The 24910-nt window shown below is 38.6% G+C and overlaps 3 protein-coding genes across 16 annotated transcripts in view; 1 reads left to right on the forward strand and 2 right to left on the reverse strand.

Annotated features, from left to right (window-relative positions):
• Positions 1 to 11088, forward strand: part of neo1a (neogenin 1a) — a 177958-nt gene extending 166870 nt beyond the window's left edge. For 4 of the 9 annotated variants that reach the window (XM_051900835.1, XM_051900837.1, XM_051900839.1 and 1 more), the window contains exons 20-29: positions 111 to 305; positions 771 to 803; positions 1160 to 1219; positions 2778 to 2916; positions 3041 to 3276; positions 4292 to 4384; positions 4963 to 5121; positions 6140 to 6388; positions 8372 to 8496; positions 9228 to 11088. In XM_051900835.1, coding sequence (XP_051756795.1) covers positions 111 to 305; positions 771 to 803; positions 1160 to 1219; positions 2778 to 2916; positions 3041 to 3276; positions 4292 to 4384; positions 4963 to 5121; positions 6140 to 6388; positions 8372 to 8496; positions 9228 to 9311 — 1373 coding nt within the window. In that variant the 3' untranslated portion in view covers positions 9312 to 11088. Of the gene's footprint in view, positions 1 to 110; positions 306 to 770; positions 804 to 1159; positions 1220 to 2777; positions 2917 to 3040; positions 3277 to 4291; positions 4385 to 4962; positions 5122 to 6139; positions 6389 to 8371; positions 8497 to 9137 lie in introns of all 9 variants that reach the window. The other 5 variants (XM_051900840.1, XM_051900843.1, XM_051900841.1 and 2 more) reach the window with 5 other exon arrangements.
• Positions 11089 to 13399: 2311 nt separating this feature from the next.
• On the reverse strand, positions 13400 to 17173 carry rps17 (ribosomal protein S17). The gene is made up of 5 exons (XM_051901027.1): positions 17043 to 17173; positions 15942 to 16093; positions 14117 to 14222; positions 13766 to 13831; positions 13400 to 13520 (listed from the first exon to the last, which is right to left on the reverse strand). Exons 1-5 carry the CDS (start codon positions 17118 to 17120, stop codon positions 13443 to 13445), a joined length of 480 nt encoding a protein of 159 aa, XP_051756987.1. The 5' UTR covers positions 17121 to 17173; the 3' UTR covers positions 13400 to 13442.
• Positions 17174 to 19168: 1995 nt separating this feature from the next.
• Positions 19169 to 24910, reverse strand: part of csnk1g1 (casein kinase 1, gamma 1) — a 55921-nt gene continuing 50179 nt past the window's right edge. For all 6 annotated transcript variants that reach the window (XM_051899330.1, XM_051899334.1, XM_051899332.1 and 3 more), the window contains one exon: positions 19169 to 23299. In XM_051899330.1, coding sequence (XP_051755290.1) covers positions 23245 to 23299 — 55 coding nt within the window. In that variant the 3' untranslated portion in view covers positions 19169 to 23244. The remainder of the gene's footprint in view (positions 23300 to 24910) is intronic.

Below are 24910 nucleotides of genomic sequence, written 5' to 3' on the forward strand. Positions count from 1 at the left end.
TATGACTGCGGTGTCTCTTTTGAAACCATTATTCAACATATAATACATCATTATACACCACTTATAATCATCTACATTGTGCCTCTGTATCGCTTTCTCTGCCTTCCCAGGTTACATCATTTACTATAGCACTGATGTGAATGCAGAGGTTCATGATTGGGTCATTGAACCAGTAGTGGGAAACAGGCTAACCCATCAAATTCAGGAGCTGACCCTTGATACCACCTACTACTTCAAGATCCAGGCACGTAACTCCAAGGGGATGGGTCCCATGTCTGAAGCTGTCCAGTTTCGCACTCCTAAAGGTAAACCAGCTGATTCGTGGAGACAGTTTTCATCTGATGAATGAGAACAATCACTGCTGCCTGATGAAAAGACCAGCATATGTAGGGATATGAATCCCAAGATACGATGGGATACTGGTGTAACCACCAGGCTTCTTATGTGGCTTAACCATCAAGATGTCCTTGATCAACCAGAAGGGACCAACTAGATCAGTAGCAAACCACAACGAATTAGCCTAAACCAAAGTGTACCAACATGGAAATTCATGCTGTTCTTTTCAGCAGGGTTTGGTTGCTAAATTATATTAACATATACACATCTGCTATTTTTAACCCAATCTAAAGCTTAACCCTTTGCATTTGCCTGACCTCACTGATCTTTCATGCGGGCTCATGCACAAGCCACCCATAGGGCTCCTGCTTAGCTCTGACTGCACGCCTTTCTCCCTCTAACTTGTCTCCTCTCCTTCTGCTTTGTCTTGCTAGCTGAATCCTCTGACAAAATGGCTAATGACCAAGGTAATTGCTCTCTCTTCTCTTATTCCTCTAATGTCCTCAAATTGAAGTTAGCAGCTGAAATTCATCAGCAGTCACGGAAAGATCCAGTTAGTGTATAGTATATTTGCTTGCCTGACTGCAGTTTATCAGTGGGATGCAGATGTGGCTACAACTTCATACTACTAACAGTTTTCCCCAAGCACTTTTTTCTCAAAAGATGAGCGTCATGCTCTTCTCTGAAGTACAGCTGGTGGCTTATCTGTTTAAACTGCATGTCATTTTAACAATGGATGGAACATGTCTTGATGTGAACTTTACATGAGAGCTGTAGTTTCCAATGTGCCACTTGCCAATTCTTCTTATTTGACCTCTTGTAGCTTCTGGTCCAGTGAAACAAGGAAGACCCTCTGCACCAGAACAAGGCTTTGGATCAGTCGGTAATTGCTGTTTTTTATGTTTCCAAAAACACACCCTGGAAGTAACCAAGCAATGGCTTAGCAATGATGTAGCACAGCAACAATCAAGAATACGACCTAGTACTATACCTAGTATCACCTAGTAATACCAAAACAACCACCCACTAGTCCCTAGTAATCACTTAGCAATGCCCTTGCAGTACTACCTAGCAACATCATATTAACACCCGTGCAACCACCTACTAATGCCATAACACCTGCCTAGTAATCCCTAGCAACCACCCACAACGACTTAGCAACACCTTAATAACAACTGAGCAACCCTTTATTAACACCCTAACACCTTAGCATACCTTTCAACCACCTAGCGATGCCCTATCAACAACACATAAACAACTTGCAACAGCTTAGCAATGCCCCAGTTCCTAGCAACACCTTAATAATGACCTAGCAACCACTTTGCAACACCCTAGCAGCATCTAGCAACACCTTATCAACAACTTGTAACCACCTACCAATGCTTTTAAAACACCCAGCTCCAGCTTAGCAGTGCTCCACCAATCACCCAGAAAATGCCATAGAAACCTCCCGGAAGGCCCTAGCAACCAACCCAATAACCTTGCAACACCTTCATAACAAGGTCGCAACCACATAGCAACACTAGAGTATGTTGTTGATAGGCCATTACAAGACACTGCCTACACATTAGCAACCACCCCAACAACCTAGTAACACCTCAATAACAACCTAGCTACCACCTAGCAATGCCATAGGAACCACCCCACAGTCTTTAGCAACCACCCACAACAACCTAGCAACATCTTAATAACACTTAGTAACACCTGAGCAAACACCTACCAATGCAATAACACCTGCCTAGTAGTCCCTGGCAACCACCCACAACTACTTAGCAACACCTTAATAACAACCGAGCAACCGTTTATCAACACCTAACAACACCTTAGCAGTGCATTTCAACCACCTAGAGATGCCCTATCAACGACATATAAACACCTTGCAAAATTGCAACATCTTTACAATGCCATAGCAACCCCCCAGTCCCTAGCAACCACCCAAAACAACCTAGCAACACCTTAATAATGACTACTTAACAACACCCTAGCGGCATCTTGAAATCATCTAGCAACACCTTATCAACAACATATTAACATCCTAGCAGCACCTTATAACCACCTAGCAATGCTCATCAACAGTACAGTATATTAAGCTAGAAAATGCATAGCAACAGCTTTGCAGTTCCATAGCAACCACCCAGTAGTCCCTAACAACAACTCCAGCAACCTAGCAACACCTTCATAAGAATTTAGCAACACCTTAGCAGTGCCTTGCAACCACCTAGCAATGACTTATCAACTACGTTTTTAACACCCTTGTAAACACGCAGCAATAGCTTAGCAACGCCCTAGCAACCACATAGCAGTACTCAACCAACTCCCTCTCTGTTTCTGTCTGTCAGGCCATTTTGTCATAAACATGAAAGACTTTCAGGGAAGAATTTGATAAACCAACAGTTTTCCTTTTCTTATAATGTTATGAACATAGACTTTCCATGTTTCAGGGAAACCAGACATGTCTGGCACTGGTGATAACCACATCCTGGTTATTGTCATCATTGTGTCTGTGGGTGCTTTTACCATCATTGTGGTGGTGGTTGGCGCCTTCCTGTGTACACGCCGTACCACAACACAGCAGAAGAAGTAAGTTCCTCACAAAGTTCAAGTTCAGATCTCATGATGATGAGCAGTCCAAATCCTCAGTCCTGGCGTAAGGGTAAATGTGTTTGCCACAACCTTCCCTCAAACTATTTGATATGATCTCCAGGAAACGTGCAGCCTGCAAGTCCGCCAATGGATCCCACAAGTATAAGGGCAACTCCAAAGATCTGAAGCCACCAGACCTCTGGATCCACCATGAACGCTTGGAGCTAAAACCTATTGACAAATCGCCCGAACCCAATCCAGTTATGACCGACACGCCAATCCCCCGAACCTCCCAAGACATCACCCCGGTGGACGGCTCCATGGATCCTATGCTCCAGAGACGTAACTCCTACCGTGGTAAGAATTTTGATTTAAAGACCCCATGAAATCAAAAAGTTATCTTCTTGTCTATGTATATATTGACCTTATGCGCCAGAGAAACAAGCGCGCAGCCATCTTTAGAAAGTTGTGCTCGAACTTCCGTTTTTGCGGTAGCTCTGTATATTTCTATGGCTTCGCTGTCTAAGAGTAATTAGCTGGTGAAGTGGATTTACTTATTGTAGAGTTAACAAAAGTTATCATGAGTATTGTAATGTTTGAAGCGGATGTCATAACAACTGTCTGTAGACCGGGAACATTTTAAAACGAGTGGTTCATTCATAAATCCGTAAGATCTTACCTTCATGCTGTGGAAATACAAATCAGAAGACCGAACACAGTGAGTGTAGAGCTTAAAAGGGGCGGGGCTACATAAGGTCTATACTAGTAAGCTTCTGGAGATTTTTGACATATTTATAGTATTGCTCTTCTGGGAAAATGGACCAGACCCCTCCCTGAATATCAAGTAGCAAATCATTGTTTTGCCATGCTATGATGTAAACCTAAGGATATTGGCTATTTAAAAAAGACCCTTTGATATGTCCAGCCCCAACTTGTACATCAAATACGTCAGCACAGTAAAGAAATCTGTAACAATTTCATGGGGTCTTTAAACCACCTTCACCTGCTGCATCATCCATGACATCATTCCAGCTGCTGCTTTTGATGGATGCTTCAAAGTCATGTCTACTATTTGTCGTTATTGCTTGAGTTGGCATGTTCCTTGCTTAAAATGGAAAAACGTGCAGCCTTGTTTCTTTTGTTTTTGTGGCATGAATGGTGATATCCTTCGGCTGCTGCCTACTCCTACAACTCTCCTGATGTGTGCGTTTACACTGCCCTCTAATGGACAAACAATAGAATCTCACTGCATTAGTGAAAACATCACATGATCTTGGCAACTCACTCTAGGAAGTCAGCTGGTAGTCTTCACAGGGCTCTTGTATTGGGAGCCTGTCTCATTCTGATTAGCTGGTCGCTGTCTGATTTGCAGGCCATGAATCAGAGGACAGCATGTCTACACTGGCAGGCCGTCGGGGAATGAGACCTAAAATGATGATGCCCTTTGATGCACAACCCCCTCAGCGTAAGTGTGTTATCCTGAACCAGGGACCGGACATCCTTAATTTGGATCTTAAGCAGTTTAAGCTCTTTGGAATAACATATAGTCCTCAAACAAGGTTCCCTGAGTTCATCATTGTAGATGTAGGCCAAAAAACATACTCTACTCAAGTACATGGATGCAATTGGCTCTAGCTACACAAGCAAAATTTCATGTTGTTTCGTTTCGAAATGCACCAGAATGTTCAGGTCAACTTCTGTCATAGCAGAGCAACAGTTTATTGCTCAGAAATAATTAGTTAAAGTTGTTTAAACCGTCTACATGTTTATAGTTAACTACCCCTTGAGTACAGAGACTTCTTAGCACCACAGCAACGAAAGAAAGAGCTGGTCAAGCATTTGCGTCTGCATTTGTATACTTGTCTAGAGTATGTTCCTAGCCTTACAATAATTCTTTAACCTAGCAACATAGCATGTCTTTCAGTCTTTGTAGTTCTTTGTTTGCATGAGCAGATGTTATAGATGCACCATGCTCGCCATAATCTCATAGCCTTGTGTGCGAGGTCTAAACCATGGCGCTCTATTATTTGTGTGCATTCGCAGCTGTGATTAGTGCTCACCCCATCCATTCCCTCGATAACCATCACCATCATTATCACTTGGGCAGCCTGGCCTCGCCGACACGCAGCTATCTCCACCACCAGAGCAGCACACGGTCCATCGCCACCCCCATCTCTCATCTAGACAGGGCAGAGTCCACAGGTGAGAGTGCATTAGTGGGGCTTCCGTGAAGGCCTTGATCATCCCTGGATATAAATGTGTTAGTCCACGGTGAGACTCCATATATGAAGCTGGAATGTGTCTCAAAATGGAGGTACACTTGGTTGGTGACCAAGGGATCGTAGTTAAACTTTCTCTTCACTTCCCTCTTTATCTCTCTGTGTGAACATACCTCCTTCTTCAGCACTTGCTTTAGACAAGAAAAAGCTTCATAACATTTGTATCACTTTCCATATTCCCTGCTGGAAAATCCAGCTGAAACCAGCTTAAAGTGGTAGCTGGTATTACATGATTTTTAGTTGGTTTAAATGGGTCATTTATAGCCATTCGCTGGTTCAAGCTGTTCTAGATGGTTGATCAACTGATGGACCTGGACCTTTCAGAAAACATCTTAACCAATTTAAAGGCAACATAAAATCAAAAGTTACCCTACTTACTTTCTTAAAGTCGACATGAATTGAGAATTCACCCTATCTGTTTTCTAAATGCGAATCAAATCTAAATCATCGAATCAAAATGTCATAACTCTTATCTTCTGGTCAAACGGCAGACTTCTTTCTGGTCACGTATGCCATACTTCTCAAATCATTTAGTCCACTATGGAAAGGCTACTTGTCACTTCTTGTTTCACTCAAAAATACACATTATATAAGTTAAATTGGTTTCTGATTCATGTTGACTTTAACATGGTATGGCCTGTTTTTTTCCAGCAGGCTTTTTAATGATTTCAGTCTTGCTCATATGCATGCCTAGCAGTATGCTCTAGAGCAGGGATGGGCAAACTTGGTCCTGGAGGGTCACTGTCCTACAGAGTTTTGCTCCAACCCCAATCAAACACACCTGAAACAACTAATCAATGTCTTTAGGATTACTAGAAGGCTACAGGTGAGTTTAATAAGGGTTGGAGCTAAACTCTGCAGGACAGTGGCCCTCCAGGAGCAGGATTGGACACCCCTGCTCTAGAGTCCATGTGCTGACCCAGATGCTGTTGTAATTACAGAGTCTATAAGGAACACCCCTAGTGCCGACCTGCTCCCTCCTTCTGGGCAGCCCTCCTGTACCACTGACCTTTCAGAGACAGACATTAGCTACCACAGCTCAGTCACTGAGGAGGAGCCAGCGTTCACTACGCCCACAGCACACGTTCGTCCCACGCACCCACTCAAGAGTTTTGCAGTGCCTGCCATCCCAGCTCACCCCATGTATGACTCAGCAGCATTGCCCAGCACTCCACTGCTGTCTCAGACAGGTAAGTTCCCCTTTACACCAGATACAGGTGCATCCCAATAAATTAGAATGTCGTGGAAAAGTTCATTTCAGTAATTCAACTCAAATTGCGGAACTTGTTTATTAAATAAATTCAATGCACACCGACTGAAGTACTTTAAGTCTTTGGTTCTTTTAATTGTGATGATTTTGGCTCACATTTAACAAAAACCCACCAATTCACTATCTCAAAAAATTAGAATACTTCGTAAGATCAATAAAAAAAAGGATATTTTAAACAGAAATGCCAGGCTTCTGAAAAGTATGTTCATTTCTATGCACTCAATACCTTTTGCATGAATTACTGCAGCAATGCGGCGTGGCATGGAGGCAATCAGCCTGTGGCACTGCTCAGGTGTAATGGAAGCCCAGGTTGCTTTGATAGCGGCCTTCATTGTGCATTGTTGGGTCTGGTGTCTCTCATCTTCCTCTTGACAATACCCCATAGATTCTCTATGGGGTTCAGGTCAGGCGAGTTTGCTGGCCAATCAAGCACAGTAACACCATGGTCATTGAACCAGCTTTTGGTACCTTTGGCAGTGTGGGCAGGTGCCAGATCCTGCTGGAAAATGAAATCAGCATCTCCATAAAGCTTGTCAGCAGAAGGAAGCATGAAGTGCTCTAAAATTTCCTGGTAGATGGCTGCGTTGACTGTGGACTTAAGAAAACAAGAAAACAAGCAACATGGTTTCTGTGCCTCTCCACTCTTCCTCCAGACCCTGGGACCTTGATTTCCAAATGAAATGCAAAATTTACTTTCATCTTAAAAGAGGACTTTGGACCACTTAGCAACAGTCCAGTTCTTTTTCTCCTTAGCCCAGGTAAGACGCTTCTGACGTTGTCTTTGGTTCAGAAGTGGTTTGGTACGTGGAATGTGACAGTTGTAGCCCATTTCCTGTAGATGTCTGTGTGTGGTGGCTCTTGATGCACTGACTCCAGCTCCAGTCCACTCCTTTTGAAGCTCTCCTAAGTTCTTAAATCGGCTTCACCTGACAATCTTCTCAAGCCTGCGGTCATTCCTTTCACTTGTACACCTTTTCCTACCACACTTTTTCCTTCCAGTCAACTTTCCATGAATATGCTTTGGCACAGCACTCTGCGAACAGCCAGCTCTTTCAGCAGTGACCCTCTGTGGCTTACCCTCATTGTAGAGGGTCTTGATGATCATCTTCTGGACAACTGTCAAGTCAGCAGACTTCCCCATGACTGCTGTTGGGATTACTGACCTAAAACCCAGTATTTATACCCTGAGAATGGTAATTTAATAGAACTTGAAATTAAATATTCTAATAATTTGAGATACTGATTTTTTGATTTTGATGAGCAGCAAGCTGTAATAAGTCTGGAAATATTTTACTTTGTCTAATAAATCTAGAATATATTTAAGTTTTACTTTTTGAATTAAATTACAGAAAAAAAAAAAAAAAAAAACTTTTTCATGATATTCTAATTTATTGAGATGCACCTGTATGTATGTCTATCTTGGGTGATCCAAACTGGAGTGTCAAAATTTTTACATTAATTGAAATGAAAACTAATCTATTAGTAATCTTATTGACGGAGGTAGAGCATATATAATTTCTTATCATCATTGAGCTAAAAAAAAATTATTGCCAACCAAGATTTACAGTAACCTATGAGTGTGTGAAGCATAAGTAATGTTTTTGGAATATTGAGCCTAAACGTACAGTATTTAGTGAGAATATAATAGGACCTAGAATAGAACCTTGTGGGACGCCACAGTTCAGAGTTGCTAAACAGGAAGGCAAATTCCCAATACTGATGGAAAAGGTTCTGTCTTTTAAATAGAAAACTAATTTATGCCAATACCTTGTACAGTTGCCAGTACCAATAGTTATTAAACTCCAAATGCTCTAAAAAGAACTTCATGGTTTGTGCATCTTTATTATGAATAGTACATAGTTTCATGGTTAAAAAGACACTGACTTGTGCGATTTTGTATTAGGGCCTCACTCAGTTAAAACAGCCTCCATCGGTACGTTGGGAAGGACGAGAACTCCTATGCCTGTCATAGTTCCTAGTGCACCGGATGTCTCAGAAGGCAGCAGACTTCATGAAGATGCAGGAAGTGTGAGTACTTTTGTTCCTATAATGCTCTGTACCACAGAGAGGTTAGAAAACATCAGGAATATCACTCACTATACAAACTTCTGTGTCTCTTTACATGTCTTGTGATTTTTACAACAAAACCATGTACACTTGAATCATTTCTTTTACAGTAACTTTTGAACACTCAATTAATATACTTGTGTTATAATTATTTCTTGTCAAACCGAGGAGATAGAAATGACTTGCTACATTTAGCTTTGCATTCAAATTATACATTTCATCATTATACATCAAACCCTATGACCTAAGAGTTTCTAGCACCACGCTCTACTCTTTGAGCAACACGAATGTCATATACTATATTACATACTTTAATGTTCAATGGATACTGTTACAGATCGAATATATATTTAAATTTACAATTTGATAACATTTTAATGTCTTTTTTCTTTTCTCTCAAACCTTTACCTGCTCTCCCCTTTTAACGGCTGTATTTATTGTCTGCTCATTACAATTAATTTTGGAAATTTTGCTTGTTTAAACGAATTAAAACTGCTGAATGGTTCTCATTTATCCTGCATAATGCACCATACTACCGTACCCCCCTCATCCATTACCACGCATGTGGCTGTGCTATTTGATTTCCTGCTTTTCTTCTGCAGTACCATTGACCATCCCCTATAAACCCAATCCCCCAAACCCCAGCTCACCCCAACCCCACCCCCCGCAGTAACCTTCTTCATCTCCTTCAGAATTACGAGACGGACGAGTTGACGGAGGAAATGGCCCATCTGGAGGGCTTAATGAAGGACCTAAACGCCATCACGACAGCCTGAGCACAATCCTCATAATAACACTAGACCTCACCTGCCACAGGTGGGGACGTACAGCACGGAGGAGTTCTCAATCATTCGCTAAATGGAGAGATAGGAAGGAGAAGGAGAGTGAGATAGAAAAATAAACAATAACGTTTGGGATACCTTACTTACTCTCAGGAAGTAGAACCCCATCAAACGAGGACAGTGGACATTCTGAGAAAGGACATGTGGTTACTTCAACGAGACGATTGCGATTTTTCTCTCAGCATCCTAAATGTTTCCTTTTATTTTAGTGGAGACCGTTTGAAAAGACACCATTTTATTATCCTACAAAAAAAGGAAAAGTACAATATGCTGGTGTACGTGTTGGTGCTTGTAAGGCACAATTTACAGTGTTTCATTTGTGTCTTTTTTTTTTTTTGTATGTTTTTTTGTATCTATATATATATTGCCCCCGTTCCAGTGAGGTGAACGTTGGACATCGTCCTTTTGATTTCTGCAAGTCATTTTGTATTAAGCATTTTGATTGATGTCTTTTTCTCTTTTGTATGTCATATAATGTGCCATGTCTTATTATTTTCTTAAACATGTTTTGTATTGTTTTATATGCATATAGACTTATCAGTTTGTATATATGTTTAAAACGGACTCATGTTGTCACCACAGCAAAGTTTTTGACCTCTCGTGACAGTTTCCGTTAAGTCAGAGGCATGCTGCTTTTTAATTTTGCAATTAGAATGGATTTTTGCAGTCTGCAATGTCACTTCCCCCTTCAGCATTTTGCCTGTTTTAAATGGGAGTTCCCTTCAGAAATGCCTTATTAAATTTGTGTGGAATGGCAGAACTGGGAAATGTTTTCAAAATGTTTATCACACAACACTGTGATATTTATTCTGTAGTGCTGAACTGTTAACCGGTTACTCAGTCTGTCGATACGACAACGTAGACCTCCATCACACATGCTGGACTTGGTGCTGAAACTCAAAACTTCAGGTTCTACACATGTAACTGATAAATGAACGAATTTGGTACATTGGAAAGTGCTTTATATGGTTTATTTCTTCTTGCTGCATTGGTGCAATTCTTTTATCAGAGCGTACACAAACTCGATGAATGAACGACATCCACTGTGAGATTTTACAGGCCACATTCTTGGCACTTAATGCAACAAAGTGCAAATGCAACAGACTTTTATGCAGAACTCCCAGTGCTCATCTTTTATTTTTCCATTATATTTCTTGTATTTGTTTCATATGAAGTACTTGTATAAAATCTCAATGTGCGAGGCAAAAAACCCCAACGGTTCCAACCCTGCTGGATATGGTTTTGTTCTGTATTTTACCCAAAGAAAATATGTAACAGCAATCATAATTTTGTTTAATGAATTTAATGTCACCTTGAATGTCATTCTGACTGTAAGAAATTCTGGGTAACTATAGGAACATGTTAAAAAGCTTGGTAAAAACAATACAACCTATTTGGGGATAACCTATCAAGTTGTAGACAGTCAAACCTTTATTGCACTTTTTCAACAATTTCAAGAAAAGGAAAAAAAAAAAAAAACATTTTTACATATCCTGTGTTTTGAATATAAAGCTCTATTTGTGTAATGTAGTGTCATAGTTTAGCATAGGCAGCTGGTCTTATTTGTTCTTTTGCCTCTGAAATAATATTTGAGCGGCAGGTTTTACTGTGTTGCATATGCAGAATTCTGTTGTTGCTTATTTCTGTACAAAGATCTTCTCGCTGTCTCTAGAAATACTCTGTGGCTTTTTAAAAAAATATTCTAAAAACACTGCTTTTGGCTGTTTATTTACATGCATACCCTTTACATTTTTCAAAATGTGCTTTTGTTTTCCAGTATTTCCACACCATTTAAAATATCGCTGACATGATTACTGAATGAGTACTTTTAACACCCAGCTTTTGACAGAATTTTCTGACAATCCATGTTTTCACTGTTATACGGTAGGGGGCGCTATTACGCATCTTCTGAAATAGTACAGCATCTCCGGATGAAAACACAGGCAAAGCAGCAGCAGAAACAAGCGGAAGAATTGCTTACACTCGTGTAAGAGAACACGATCATCAAACATTCAACAGTATTTAAATCCAATTTGTGTAACGTTAACGAATAAAAAAGTCGACCCAGAAAGAGGTAAAGGACTGTGAAGCTTTAGGGTGCTGATGGACTCAATCTACTCTGTTTTGATCTTCGTTCTAAACCTGATCTGGATGTAGTTATTGACAAAAACATGAGTTTTCTCAGCTTTTTGTTCAAATTGTTGCTTTTTTTTTTAATGGAACACCCACATTCAAGTGATAAAATTCCATAAAACTAGAATAAAATGTTTTTTGTTTTAAAGCTCTGTTCTTTCTTTTGGTATATTGTATGTTCACAGATATTCATTCAACAAAATATTCTGTGGTCCATGAGTTTTGTGAAAATTATAAAAAAAAATTAAAAAAAACGCTGGCGGGGAAAAAAAGTTAAAGGCACAATATGTAATTTTTTCGCTGCTAGAGGTCGCTTGTTTTAAAACAAAGGCGTAGCTTGATGGCACCATGAATGAGCGTGGAATCATGGGAGTTGTCGTCTTCACCTCCACAGCCGATGGAAAGCAATCTGACGGACTCGAACAGAAATCATGTTCTTGGATGAGCTAATGTATTAAAGTTTTATTAACGTTACTGTGGTATGAAGCAGGGTGGGCCGAGAGCCGTGGGAGCGGAACGAGTGAACGCTAACGAGAGAGACCTGCGATACACACTGGTCTTGAGTCCAATGGAGCTTTTATGACATTTGACATCACTTCCAATATGTCGGCAAGTCCTGCTTCCAATGAGCATAAAAGTAAAAGCAAACGTTAACATTAGACATTAAGTTAATGTAATGAAACCTTCGTTTTGTCTTTCGTCAGCTGTTTTCAAAGCGATTTTGTTATTTTTATTGTTTTTGCCATACTTCACACAAAATCATGATATATGCTCTGGCTGTGTCATGGTGACATCATGTGGTCAACATGTGAACATGTGATTGACTGGAACTCACTGAGGTCTGAAGTGGGACATTTAATTTGGGATATTCCCAGGTCCAACCTCGTCTGAAACGAGTGCTGCAGTCGGCCGCTTCAGCTCTTTTCGTTGTGTATGTGGGGTAACGCAGCGCTGTTTTACATGGTTAAAACAATCATAACTGATTCGTTTGAGTGTGTTGAAGGTGTTGTAACATTACTCTGTGCGTTCACTCAGTGGCTGGTATGAGACACTTTTGTTGCACTTTTCAGTAATCTAGATCAATATTAGAATATCTTAACAAAAACCGGATGCCTTGTATTGCTAAATGACATGCAATTAATTTTAAAATATATTGTATGATGGAGAAAGCTCTCTGATTATGCTATGTTAGCCACTTGGCAAAAGTGTTGTCTCTGAGGCATGGTAAAAACATGGTACTCGTGGTAAATCAAGAAAACAAGAGATTCAAACAATAAGACTAACCGTGTTGAGCTATATAACGATGATTAGTTTTCTGTTGATAAATGCAGTTACTAATAAAAAAATATTAAAGTGTCTGATGTTTCCATGGTTTCTACGAAAGTAAAACTGGAAATCGAAGGTAACAGATATGACAAGGTCCGTGTCCTGGTTAAAATCATTTCTCTGGTTTTTAAACATTGGAAACATCTGGGATAATGTAAGTACACGTCAACAAAATATAACACTGTTCTAGTGGTTTTTAGATATTTTAATCTGAAAATCTTACATATTGTGCCTTTAAACATTCTATAGACACTGGCTAGAAATATCTAAAATATGGCATAATTGCAAATGTCAAATATTTCATTTTTCCATTGGCAAAGCTGGTTTTCATGTACATAATGCTAAAAATTTAGTATTTCTAAACCTATGTGGCATGTTTTGCATTTTTAAAACATTCTGTTGTATTGTTTCTAGACTGTGCCGTTAACACTTCAGAAACCCTTTGGTAAAATCTTTTTGAACTAACTTGCTTCAAAAGTGCTTAACTGCACTGTATTATAACAGACCAGATCTACAGTGTTAAATCAGGGAGATGATCAAAAATGACTTGTTCAAACACAAGGTTGCTCTTTTTTGCAGTCTTTATTGACATCTGATAAATTACATCTAGACTCCTCTGGGTGTTTTGAAGTTCATTCCGATGCTCGGCTGGGTGACCTGCAGGTTGGGGAGGTTGCCGAAGTCCTGCAGTGAGAGAAAGAAATTAGCGGTTAATGTAGGTTCATTGTCCAAAAAAAAAAAAAAAAAAAAAAAAAAAAGCCCTGTTCTGACATTTCACATCAACAGCTCAGGTTATTTCCAGGACATTTGAAAGCTATTTTCTCTCAAATCATTCACTGAGAACGGTTCCCTTTAACTATCGCTGTAAAATATAGCCAGATAGAAGATTTGCAGCTCATCTACACAAATTAAGGTAAAAACCAACTTACGAAAGACTTCAGCATTTCCTTTGTATCTGGATCAACCTCAATAATCTCCTGATCCAAAGCAGAGACCTGAGAACAAAATGAACAAGTACATGAAATGAGAGACTAACAGCACTAGTGATGTCCGACATACTCAAGTATCAAAGATAATTGTGAAATCTGGTATCAGGCAACAAATGATCTGACTACTACATAAGCAAATAAAGGGTTTACAGTTTATAGGAACACAACAGCTCTTTGAGGAAAAAACAATTCAGTGGATTGTTTTAAACTAATCTGATATTCCAAAACTCATAATTGCAAGTTGAAAGACATTTACCTTTTACAAAAAAATAAATAAAAATCATCATTTACCTCTGGGACGTAGTTATCCCGTCTCTCTCTCTCCTCCTCCTGCAGTTTGATGGAGATGCCCCTGACAGGACCCCTCTGGATGCGCTTCATCAGATGGGTCACATACCTGCAGAGAGACGCCAAAATAAGCCTTCATTTTGTTCTCATGTCTTTGTATTTGCCCTGCCAATATTTCCAGCGGCCTCACCACATAAGCAAAATATCTATACAAGACTTCTATATAATAAGTATACACATTATTTCATACACACTAGGGCTGTCGGTTTAAAGCAATAACAAAATTTATTTGCATTGTTTTTCCACAAATGATTTAATGCACCCGCCTCACCCCAAACCTACTTAATATTACATTTCATACAGTTGACTGATGACAAACATGAAGCAGGGCAACAAAACTCACTGTGTGACGGAGCCTATTGAATGCAGTTATATGCCCCTAAAATTCAAGATATCAGGGGGAAAATGCCCCTGTACGAGTGTCTAATATGCCTATATTATGATATAGTTGAGTAATATCACACGACATGAGTGCTGATTTGACATCAAAACACCACAAGAGCAATTAGAGCGCGAACGGATGGAAATATAGCTAGTGAGGTACTTCACATAATCTTCCATTATGGATGTGATAAGATAGACAACTACACAATGGGATCACTTGGAAATTCGAAGGGTCGGCCAAGCTCAGAAATAATACTTTTACTGTATCACGTTGGTAAATATGCAAAATTCTTTTAAATTCAACTAAGTGCCTCAAACTAAACACTCAATCAGCACACACTAGGCTGCCGGAAAACCTGTAGAAGTCAGCCAGTCAAATTCAGACTTTCACCTTGAAAAGTGTTTCCAGTTTTGTGTGCCACATGCATGACGTTTAGTGAACAAAGTGTGGGCAGCCCATGGGTGCAACGTCTCAGACTAGACCATTACCCTTAATAAATTTTACCGTTTTTACATATGGATACAGTCCATGTTGCTAAATTCACACAGAAACCATCTCATTTATTTTAGGCCTGTCACTATATTCTGAACGACTTGGGAAAAGTATTGGACACATTTATTAATGATAATATCCTGCAAAATGCAACCATAATTTTTTAAAAGACATTTTAGGACATCATTAATCTGACTCTGCTTGCTTTGCAAATTTTATACTGATAAATGTAAGCAACAAGATTTTTAAAGAAATTAAACGCATGTGAACACCATTTCATCTTCAGTAAAGCAAGCAAGTAGGACTTCAATTTGCAATGCCTTTCATTTGCATACTCTAATAATTGATGAATAAATTCTTACCCTCGTGTTCTTTTTCCCCTCTCTCCCATCTTTTTCTGTCAAACTGTTAACTCATTTTCCCAGTTACACTTTAGTTTAGGGTCCAGTTCTCACTGTTAACTAATTGCTTATTTGATGCATATTACTAGGATATTATTAGTACTTATGAAGCACATTAATGCCTTATTCTGCATGACCATATTCAACATCCCCAATACCTAAACTTAACTACCTTACTAACTATTAATAAGCAGTAATAAGGAGTTTGAGGCAAAAGTCATAGTTAATAGTTAGAATTGGACCCTAATCTAAAGTCTGACCATTTTTCATCAGTATTCTGTTGATAATGGGTGTATCATTTTTAAATCTTGTGTATCATACACAAATTGTGTATTATAAATATATTGACTATTTTTTCCATTGGTAAAAAAAACAAAAAAACAAAACAATCCTTATTGTTGATCCCTAACCTACCATTGGTTTCCCCCTGGCAATCTTAAAGAAATTAAATATAACTGGTTTTAGTGTCCATCTGCTTGACTGTACTCACCCTGCGATCTTGTTGCGCAGAGGTTTGCTGGGGATGATGGCGATCTCCTCACACACCCTCTTGTTGATGTGGAAGTCATTGCCCAGTCGGGTGTAGTACTTCTCGATGACGACCCGAGCGGCCTTCTTCACCGTCTTGGTCCTGACGCGCCCCTGTCAGCACATCCACTAGGGTCAGTCAGGGTAACATGGGACATCTTTGTACTTTCAATTCCACTCCAAGTTTATTTGTATAGCGCATTTCACAATACGGTCTCAAATCAGCTTTACAGAATGTTCTTGTTTCAATGCTACAATATAAGGTTACTGTATAGATCACAGCCGTTTTTGCAATATATACACACACACTGCATCAACAATCACATTAAAGGGATAGTTCACCCAAAAATTTTAATTGTCATTTACTCACCCTGAAGTTGTTCCAAACCTGTACTAATTTGTCTTCTGCTGAACACAAAAAGATATTTTGAAAAATGTGGATAACCAAACAGTCGATGGTCCCCATTGACTTCCATACTATATATATATTTTTTTTTCATACTATAGTCAATGGTGCCCCAAAACTGTTTGGTTACAAACATTCTTCAAAATATCATCTTTTGTGTTCGGCAGAATAAAGAAATTCATACAGGGTTGAAACAACTTGAGGGTGAGTAAATGATGACAATTCTCATTTTTGGGTGAACTGTCTCTTTAAGTTCACAGAAACTAGTTTAGAACAACGTGAATACCAGCTATGACTTTTAACAGCGTTCTTTCCCCATAAACACGCCGTTTAAAAGCGTCAGCTGTACCTCATCACATACGTTTATATTATCACAATAGTTCAATTCAGTCCAACATATAATATTGTCCGACTCTCGCGAGCAGACTTTAACGTCTGAACGCGCTTCAGTGAAATTCAAAGTTGTGAACCGGGAGATGATGCAGAATTCTTTTTTTCAACATCCTACATAAAAGTAAACGCCGAATGTCAAAATACTCAGTACATAAGAATCGTGAGGATATTAACAAAACATTCTGGTGCTTTAAAACACAGTGAGAGTTGCTAAAAAACGGGATTTGTACGGATTGACAGTGATTCACTGTGAAACATACACACCATATTGACCCGGTCTAGAAGAAAAGAGCCTAAAGGAGACCGGAGCGGAAGTTTATAACACTCTTCCGGAAGTGACATAAAAGTCTCTGGATAAGAGCCGCCACCTGCTTCGAAGATAAAAGCCACAAAAACATACTCACTTAGTGTTATATAAAAATGTGTTATATGTCGAATAAGGGGCTCTTTAGAAACAACTACCAAATTGATCATTTTATGAGATTTGATAAGCCAGAACGCCTTCACTTTTGTACCTTTGTTAGAAACGTCCATTTCTTTTTCAGTATTTGCTGCAATATTTTATCTACAGTGTCTAAGTAGATAGAATAGCCAACTCATCTACTCAAAGTAGCCCAAAATTATTGTGTTGTCTTCATACTGTAAAGACTAGTGGTAACACTTTAGTTTAGGGTCCAATTCTCACTATTAACTAGTTGCTTATTAGCATGAATATATACAGTGGCAAGAAAAAGTATGTGAACCACTTGCAGAATCTGTGAAAATGTGCAAAATTTTAACAAAATAAGAGAGATCATACAAAATGCATGTTATTTTTTTATTTAGTACTGTCCTAAGTAAGATATTTTACATAAAAGATGTTTACATATAATCCATAAGACAAAAAAAAAAATAGCTGAATTTATTAAAATGACCCCGTTCAAAAGTTTGTGAACCATTGATTCTTAATAATGTGTGTGGTTACCTGGATGATCTACGACTGTTTTTTTGTTTTGTGATGGTTGTTCATGAGTCCCTTGTTTATTCTGAGCAGTTAAACTGAGCTCTGTTCTTCAGAAAAATCCTCCAGGTCCCAAAAATTCTTCAGTTTTCCACCATCTTTTGCATATTTGAACCCTTTACAGCAGTGACTGAATGATTTTGAGATCCGTCTTTTCACACTGAGGACAACTGAGGGACTCAAACACAACTATTAAAAAAGGTTCAAACATTCACTGATGCTCCAGAAGGAAACACGATGCATTAAGAGTCGGGGGGTGAAAACTTTTGAACAGGATGAAGATGTACAAATTTTTCTTATTTCGCTTGAATATCATTTTTTTTTCATTTAGTACTGCCCTTCGGAAGCAACAGAAAATACTTACATGTTTCCCGGAAGACAAATTAAATACAATTTACCTTGATCTTCAAATTCCAAATGTTTTCAACCCCCATCTATTAATGCATCGTGTTTCCTTCTGGAGCATCAGTGAATGTTTGAACCTTTTTTAATAGTTGTGTTTGAGTCCCTCAGTTGTCCTCAGTGTGAAAAGATGGATCTCAAAATCATTCAGTCACCGCTGGAAAGGGTTCAAATATGCAAAAAATCCTTGAAAACTGAAGAATCTGCAGGACCTGGAGATTTTTTCTGAAGAACAGAGCTCAGTTTAACTGCTCAGGACAAACAGGAGACTCATGAACAACCATCACACAACAAAAAAACAGTTGTAGATCATCCAGGTAACCACACACAGTATTAAGAATCAAGGGTTCACAAACTTATGAATGGGGTTATTTTAATAAATTCAGCTATTTTTTTTTGTCTTATGGATTATATGTAAACATCTTTTATGTAAAATATCTTACTCAGGACAGTACTAAATAAAAAATAACATGAATTTTGTATGATCTCTCCTATTTTGTTAAAATTAACATTTTCACAGATTCTGCAAGTGGTTCACATACTTTTTCTTTCCACTGTATAAGATATTGGCTCTTTATTAGTACATATAAAGCACATATTAATGATCATATTCTAAATCCCTTAATCCTACCAATACCTAAATTTAACTACCTTACTAACTATTAATAAGCAGTAATTAGGGGTTTGCTGAGACAAAAGTCATAGTTAATAGTTAGAATTGGACCATAATCTAAAGTGTGACCAGACTAGTAAAATAAAGCAGACATATTATAAAAAAAATATATATTGACAAACATTTTCTAGAATTGATGCATGTAATTATTTTATTAAATTATATAGCTACTTATATGCAGTATATTTGTGTGTACCTGTAATTGTAATTCTTATGAATGATAATAAAATGTGGTACCCTAGTAAAGGTAATTTTTTCCCCCTGTGAACTCTTCAAAAAGTAGCTCTAAAAAACACAGACACACTCACTCAGAGGTTAAGAGACATTTTCTTTTATTTTACATAAAAAAGGGTGCAAACTTGAGTTTCCCTTTAAGAGTGGAGGGAATAAAAATTTAATTTGAAAGGTTATGTATGGAACTTTATACGACTCCTCAGGAAAATAGGCATTTTAAATAAGATTAAGATTAAGGCCTTAATCTTTCTGCAACTTAAAAACAAAATATATTTAGAGAGAGAGAGAGAGAGGAGGAGGAGAAAACAAAACGGGTCCATCACAGTTGAAGCCCTTGAGAAAGTAAAATCATTGAAGTACATTTAAGTAACATTCATATTTCAACACAATAAATCCATAATACAATGAAATTTATAGTATCTTTGTAAGTATGACCAGAACAAGAGAATGACTCTTGCAGAACTGTACAATTTAGTTTTTCTTTACAGAAACATCCTTACTGAAAGAAACACTACAAAAAATGTGAAAAAGAGAATTCAAATATTGCAGTGCTTTCCTACCAGACTCCTGTAATATAATCATTCCGAGGTCATTAAAAATGAGTGGTCCTTAAAAAAACAACAAAATATTCAACAGGCTCCCACATTAACTAAAATCTTGAGACAGGAATGATTACATTTTTCAAGAGGAAAAAAAAAAAAAAAGAGAGCTATGACTCTGTAGCAGACACAATGGAAGGGCAATACAGTATACAGCGGCAAAACAGAACGCAGTGGACGTTTACCTGCCGAACTCAAGCGCACAGAGGGGTCAGATTTGCAGTAGCATGTTTAAGGCATTATGCAGCCACAGAATAACAGTGTATCAACTTCATGCCCACAATGTTCTTCAGTGCCCCATTTACACAAGTAGTTTCCATTGCTTTCGGAATCAAAAGCCATGCACATAAAATCTGCATTAATGTCACTAACTTCAACTTTAGGAGAATAACTCTATTTACCTCTCTGCATGTAAATCTGCAGCACATTAAAGTGACCGGAACCGTGACGCAAAAGCAAAAGGTAATGGAATGGACCCAGAATGCTTCCTGAATGACTTTACTTTATATTTAAACCTCAGATGCCATGACTGTAAGGATACCATCTTTATTAAAACCAAAGCTACAAAAAAAGGTACAAAAACATATCTTAAAAAAGGGAAAATTAAAGATGAAAGATGGTTTGAAATAATCACCACCTTGCAGTTGACAAGAGAGCCAGTAGTCATTATGATCGGAATAATGTCTGCTCTAGCCATCCCTCATCAAACTACTTCAAATAGCATATCAGAGTGTGATTTCAGTGTATAGTGTAGTGTCTTACACGGATGAGTCATTTTCAACCAGCAGATGGCGCCTCAAATTGCCGTCCGCTCATAATCCCAAAGTACATCTGCACAGTCCAGTGCGTGCCTCCTAAACCATAAATCCGAAACAATTTCACATTCCGCTTATATCCACAAAACAATTCTGAGTGGCTCCGTAACAAGCCACTTTGACTTTGGACATCAATTAAGGGGTTAAATCCTGCAAAAATCATACTTCTTTGAGCCAGAAGCACCTGGCGATAGATAGCAAGCAGTGCACATCCAGAAATACTAAAACGTCTTCCAACTCTAGCGAGGCACGTAATACATATCGTTAAGAGAAGAACGTTAAATAAAAAGTCGTCCGACGTGTGTGCGAGAAGCGGATTTCCAAGAGTATCATTCAAGTACTTTTCACAGAATAATTTAGACCCAAAGTGACTTGCGTCACAGTGGATAAGCATAAGGAAAATCTATTAAATAACCGTTATGTTGGAAATACATGGAAAGCTTCATACGTGTTAGACGAAACACGCGTATTTGAACGCAACTCCCGGTGTTGTGGAGAATTTCACACTCTCTGCCAAATTATTAACCCCCTCGTTGAAGTCGCTACCTGATTGCCTAATCTTAACCTACCCCAAATCCTAACCCCTCCCTCACACCTACCAATATTAGGGGGGTAATAATCTGGCAAGGGGGGGGGGGGCGAAATTCGACAACATCGTTCCTAGATGGTGGAAATCGTTCCAGAAGGTGAATGGGTCACTTTTCAAGTTACTATTTACATGTATAAACTAGATGGCTGGATAACTGACGAGTTAAGAGGTGGAAACATGCTAATAAAGAATCTGTGGCCATTTGCGTATCTATTTGGTCCAACACAGTCGTCACTGCTTTTGTAGGAACATTCAAAGCACGCCATCCATCCGTAGGCCCTCGTGAAGGATTTCCAAAATGCAGCCCCGTTTACCTCAGTTCCTTATGAGGTCAGTAGGATTCAGTAAACAAGGGCCCAACGAAACTTCAGTGCAGTCCACCACACACTCCTATGGCTTCTCTCTCTCAACTTTTGTACGGTGATCAAAATAAAATAAAATAATAGTCATATAATTTATCTTACATTAATTCACATTTACTATACATTAGAAAGATCACAAATTAAAAGCACGGATTTAATGCTGTGAATAGGTGAATGGTGAAACCCAAAACAAAAAAATGAGCAAGGCAACATCACGACTGAGATTAGCGATTTTCTGAAGTAAAAAAAAAAGAAAAAAGACGACGACAACAACGGAACTACAGTAATCATTTCACATATAACCCCATTTGACGTAATTCCTGCGCTCAGGAAAGGACTGCCTCATCCATGCAAGAGGTCAAGGGCTGCCCCGTCTCAGAACCGCGTATGGCCACTATAGCAACCCCACCAGAATTTACAAACGGGCCGCTTCAATGGGTCGTCAAAATCGACGTTTTCTGCCACATAATCCGATTTGTATTCAATTTGGTGACTCGAACCCCCTCAAACAAGGTTCCTAAAGGGAATGAGACACGTTTCAGGTCAGTATGAAGGCATGGGAGGAATTTCATCACGTCCTATCGCAAAAGCCCGCACGAGTGGACTCCGCCGAACAGTGTTAAGGCATTAAATCGAGATGTTTCGCAGTGGCAGTCTGCATCCTCCCAGGTTACGCCTCATAAACAAGGCCGGACGGCCAATAATCACATTATTTGCGGCATCTTTCGCTTAATATGAACACGCTGAGGCGATTCTTTGCGACCCACAAGCCACTCTGGCACATGAAATGGTTATTCTCATCCTGAATATTTAGCAGTTTTCAGGCATAAAAAACAACATCTATCAGGAACTGGTTGTGGGAATAATAAGTGACTATATGGACAGAAAGATACAAAAGCGCAGAAGGAAAGTCTTACTGGCCACCTCAGCCAATAGAAAAGCAGCCAGCTGTACGTCAAAGCGATACGATATCGTAAGAGAGGAGAAGAAAGCAGCATGACTGGCTGGTGGGTTGAAGTGGGAGGAGTGCTTTAGAACAAGCAGCTTAAATACTAGTCAGTGGAACGGAGGTGCGCGACGAGTGCCGCCCATCGTTACCACTGGAAACAGCTGCTTATGTCACACTTTCACAAAGTTCACGTGTAAAGGCCAGCTAGCATCATTACGACAGTTATTTGTTTTGCGCTTCACTCCGATAGATACGACGAAGAAATCTGCTAGTCATATTCTAAGGCTTCGACCACTTCCTGGCAGCGTGAGAGCCAACAATCAGCCACCAAATACACAAACAAACATTTAAAAAGGGTTAAGTGAAAACAAAAAGCCACCGTCTCGTCTCGTGTGGAGTGGAAGTGGGCAACGAGGTGCTATAGGGGGAGGAAAAGGTCTGCGGTTCGAGCTCCAGCGTGGGCGAATTTGTCTCTCTCCCTCCCTCTGTGTCACACCAAGGGCTAGAACTGAGGAAGAGGACACATTCAGAGACTTCCTCCCCGGCACGTCCACCGCCGAGAACGAAAAAGAAGCAAAACAGCAAATGAAAAGTGCAGCGCTGTTCCAGTGCTTTGAGATCCTTAGCTTTTGTGTGAAGATCCTAGAGACAGTCCGAGGACAGGGCCCGTCGCTGCCTAAATCAAGACGTGGAAGAAACGAAAACAAAACAAAGACAATCCCCGCAGAGACAACGTGTGCATGCCTCTTGGTTTTCATACATCGTTTGGAGGGCTCGCTGTTGTCTTTATTTGAACGCTCTAAAAACAACCAAAGGAACGGACTGCGCGGAGAGGCCGGAGGCTCATTTGTGCCGTGGTGTGTTCTTCTTCCTCTTCCTCTTGAAGAAACAGCAGCACCTGTGGACGAAAAACAGGTTAACATCAGCTGTGTTAACGAAGGCAGCCGATTGGCTGATTCTTCCAACCTAATAATGAAGCATCTGCCCTTTAGCTACACATGCGCCGTCAGTATGTAGCTGCCTTAGTACTAAATCTTAAACATCAAGCAGATATGTGGGTTACGCTACATATTGCCAGCGCTGATAAAAAACAGTGCATTAGTATATTCGTAACCAACCTAAATGCTGCATATGAATGACAACTGGTCAAAGGTAATTAAAATGAAACTTAAAACGACATTTACGTTAATTTGGTTTAAAGCATCGACAACAGAATGTTACACAGCAACAACACGACAGAATGGGTCAGGAGAAACAAGGCACATGCAGTGGAAGAGAACAGCTCCAGACTGACACACTGAAAAGTGATAGACTTCACTAAACATGTTTCTAAAGGATGCTGCCAAACAGCCAGTACATCTGACGGGCGGTCGCAAGCGGTCGCTGGCTGCGTCGTTTGGGTTCGCTGCGGTTATTAATGAGGAGTCAAACTAAACATACAGTGCCCTGCAAATACATGCAGATCCTTAACTCTACACTGAAATTATATTCCCTGTTGTAGTTTAGTCGTCAGCACAAACAATTTTAGAAAATTATGTCAAAAACAATTAATAATGGACTGTTGCAGTTTTACTTTTTTTTTTTTTGGAAGGGAATGTGAGTAGTTATGTCCACAAACACTGAGAAATTTAAAAAGTAGTGATACTTATGCTTGTCTGGTAGATTATAACCTTATGACCATATTAATGATAACCATATTAAAATACATAAATAAAATAAATGTAATTTAATATTAAAATAAAATTCAATATTGAAATAAAATAAATTTAATATTAAAATAAAATAAAACGAATTAAATTTAATTTAATATTAAAATAAAATAAAAATAAATAAATAAAAACAAAACAAAAACAAAAACAAATAAATAATCTGAAGCATTGTTCAGATAATTTCAGGATGCCAAGGACTTTTCGTTGAGTTTGAAAAAACACTTAATAAAAAAAAATAAAAAATAAAATAAATAAAAATAGTGAAGTGATATGCCATCAATAACTCTCAAACAAATTTATGGCCGTGCAATTTCAGAAAATGAAAATTAGTAAAATAAGATTGTTAATCAAGTCCATATTAAGAAATATGGTCATAATTAAAAAACAAACAAACAAACAAAAAAATAAAAAATATAATATTTAAAAAAAATTTAATTTTAAAAATAAATTTAAATATGCATATATATAAATAAAATAAAAATAATAAGTCATCTGAAACATTGTTCATAATTTCAGGATGTCAAAGACAATATGAAATTAATATGTAATTTACAATTTTAAAAAAATAGTGAAGCGATATGCCATCAGTAACCCTCAAACAAATTTATGGCTGAGCAATTTCAGAAAATGAATCAGAATTAAGAATTTAAAATGGTTTTGATTGTGTTAACCAATCAGATCAAAGAAATTAAACTGTTTAATGTTATAAAATATCCAGAAAAAATATTAAATATGCCATTATAGGGTTAGCAAATTAGTAAAATAAGAGATTGTTAATTATGACCATACTAAAAAACAAA

Source organism: Ctenopharyngodon idella, chromosome 7 (assembly GCF_019924925.1).
Source record: "Ctenopharyngodon idella isolate HZGC_01 chromosome 7, HZGC01, whole genome shotgun sequence".
Taxonomy (NCBI): domain Eukaryota; kingdom Metazoa; phylum Chordata; class Actinopteri; order Cypriniformes; family Xenocyprididae; genus Ctenopharyngodon; species Ctenopharyngodon idella.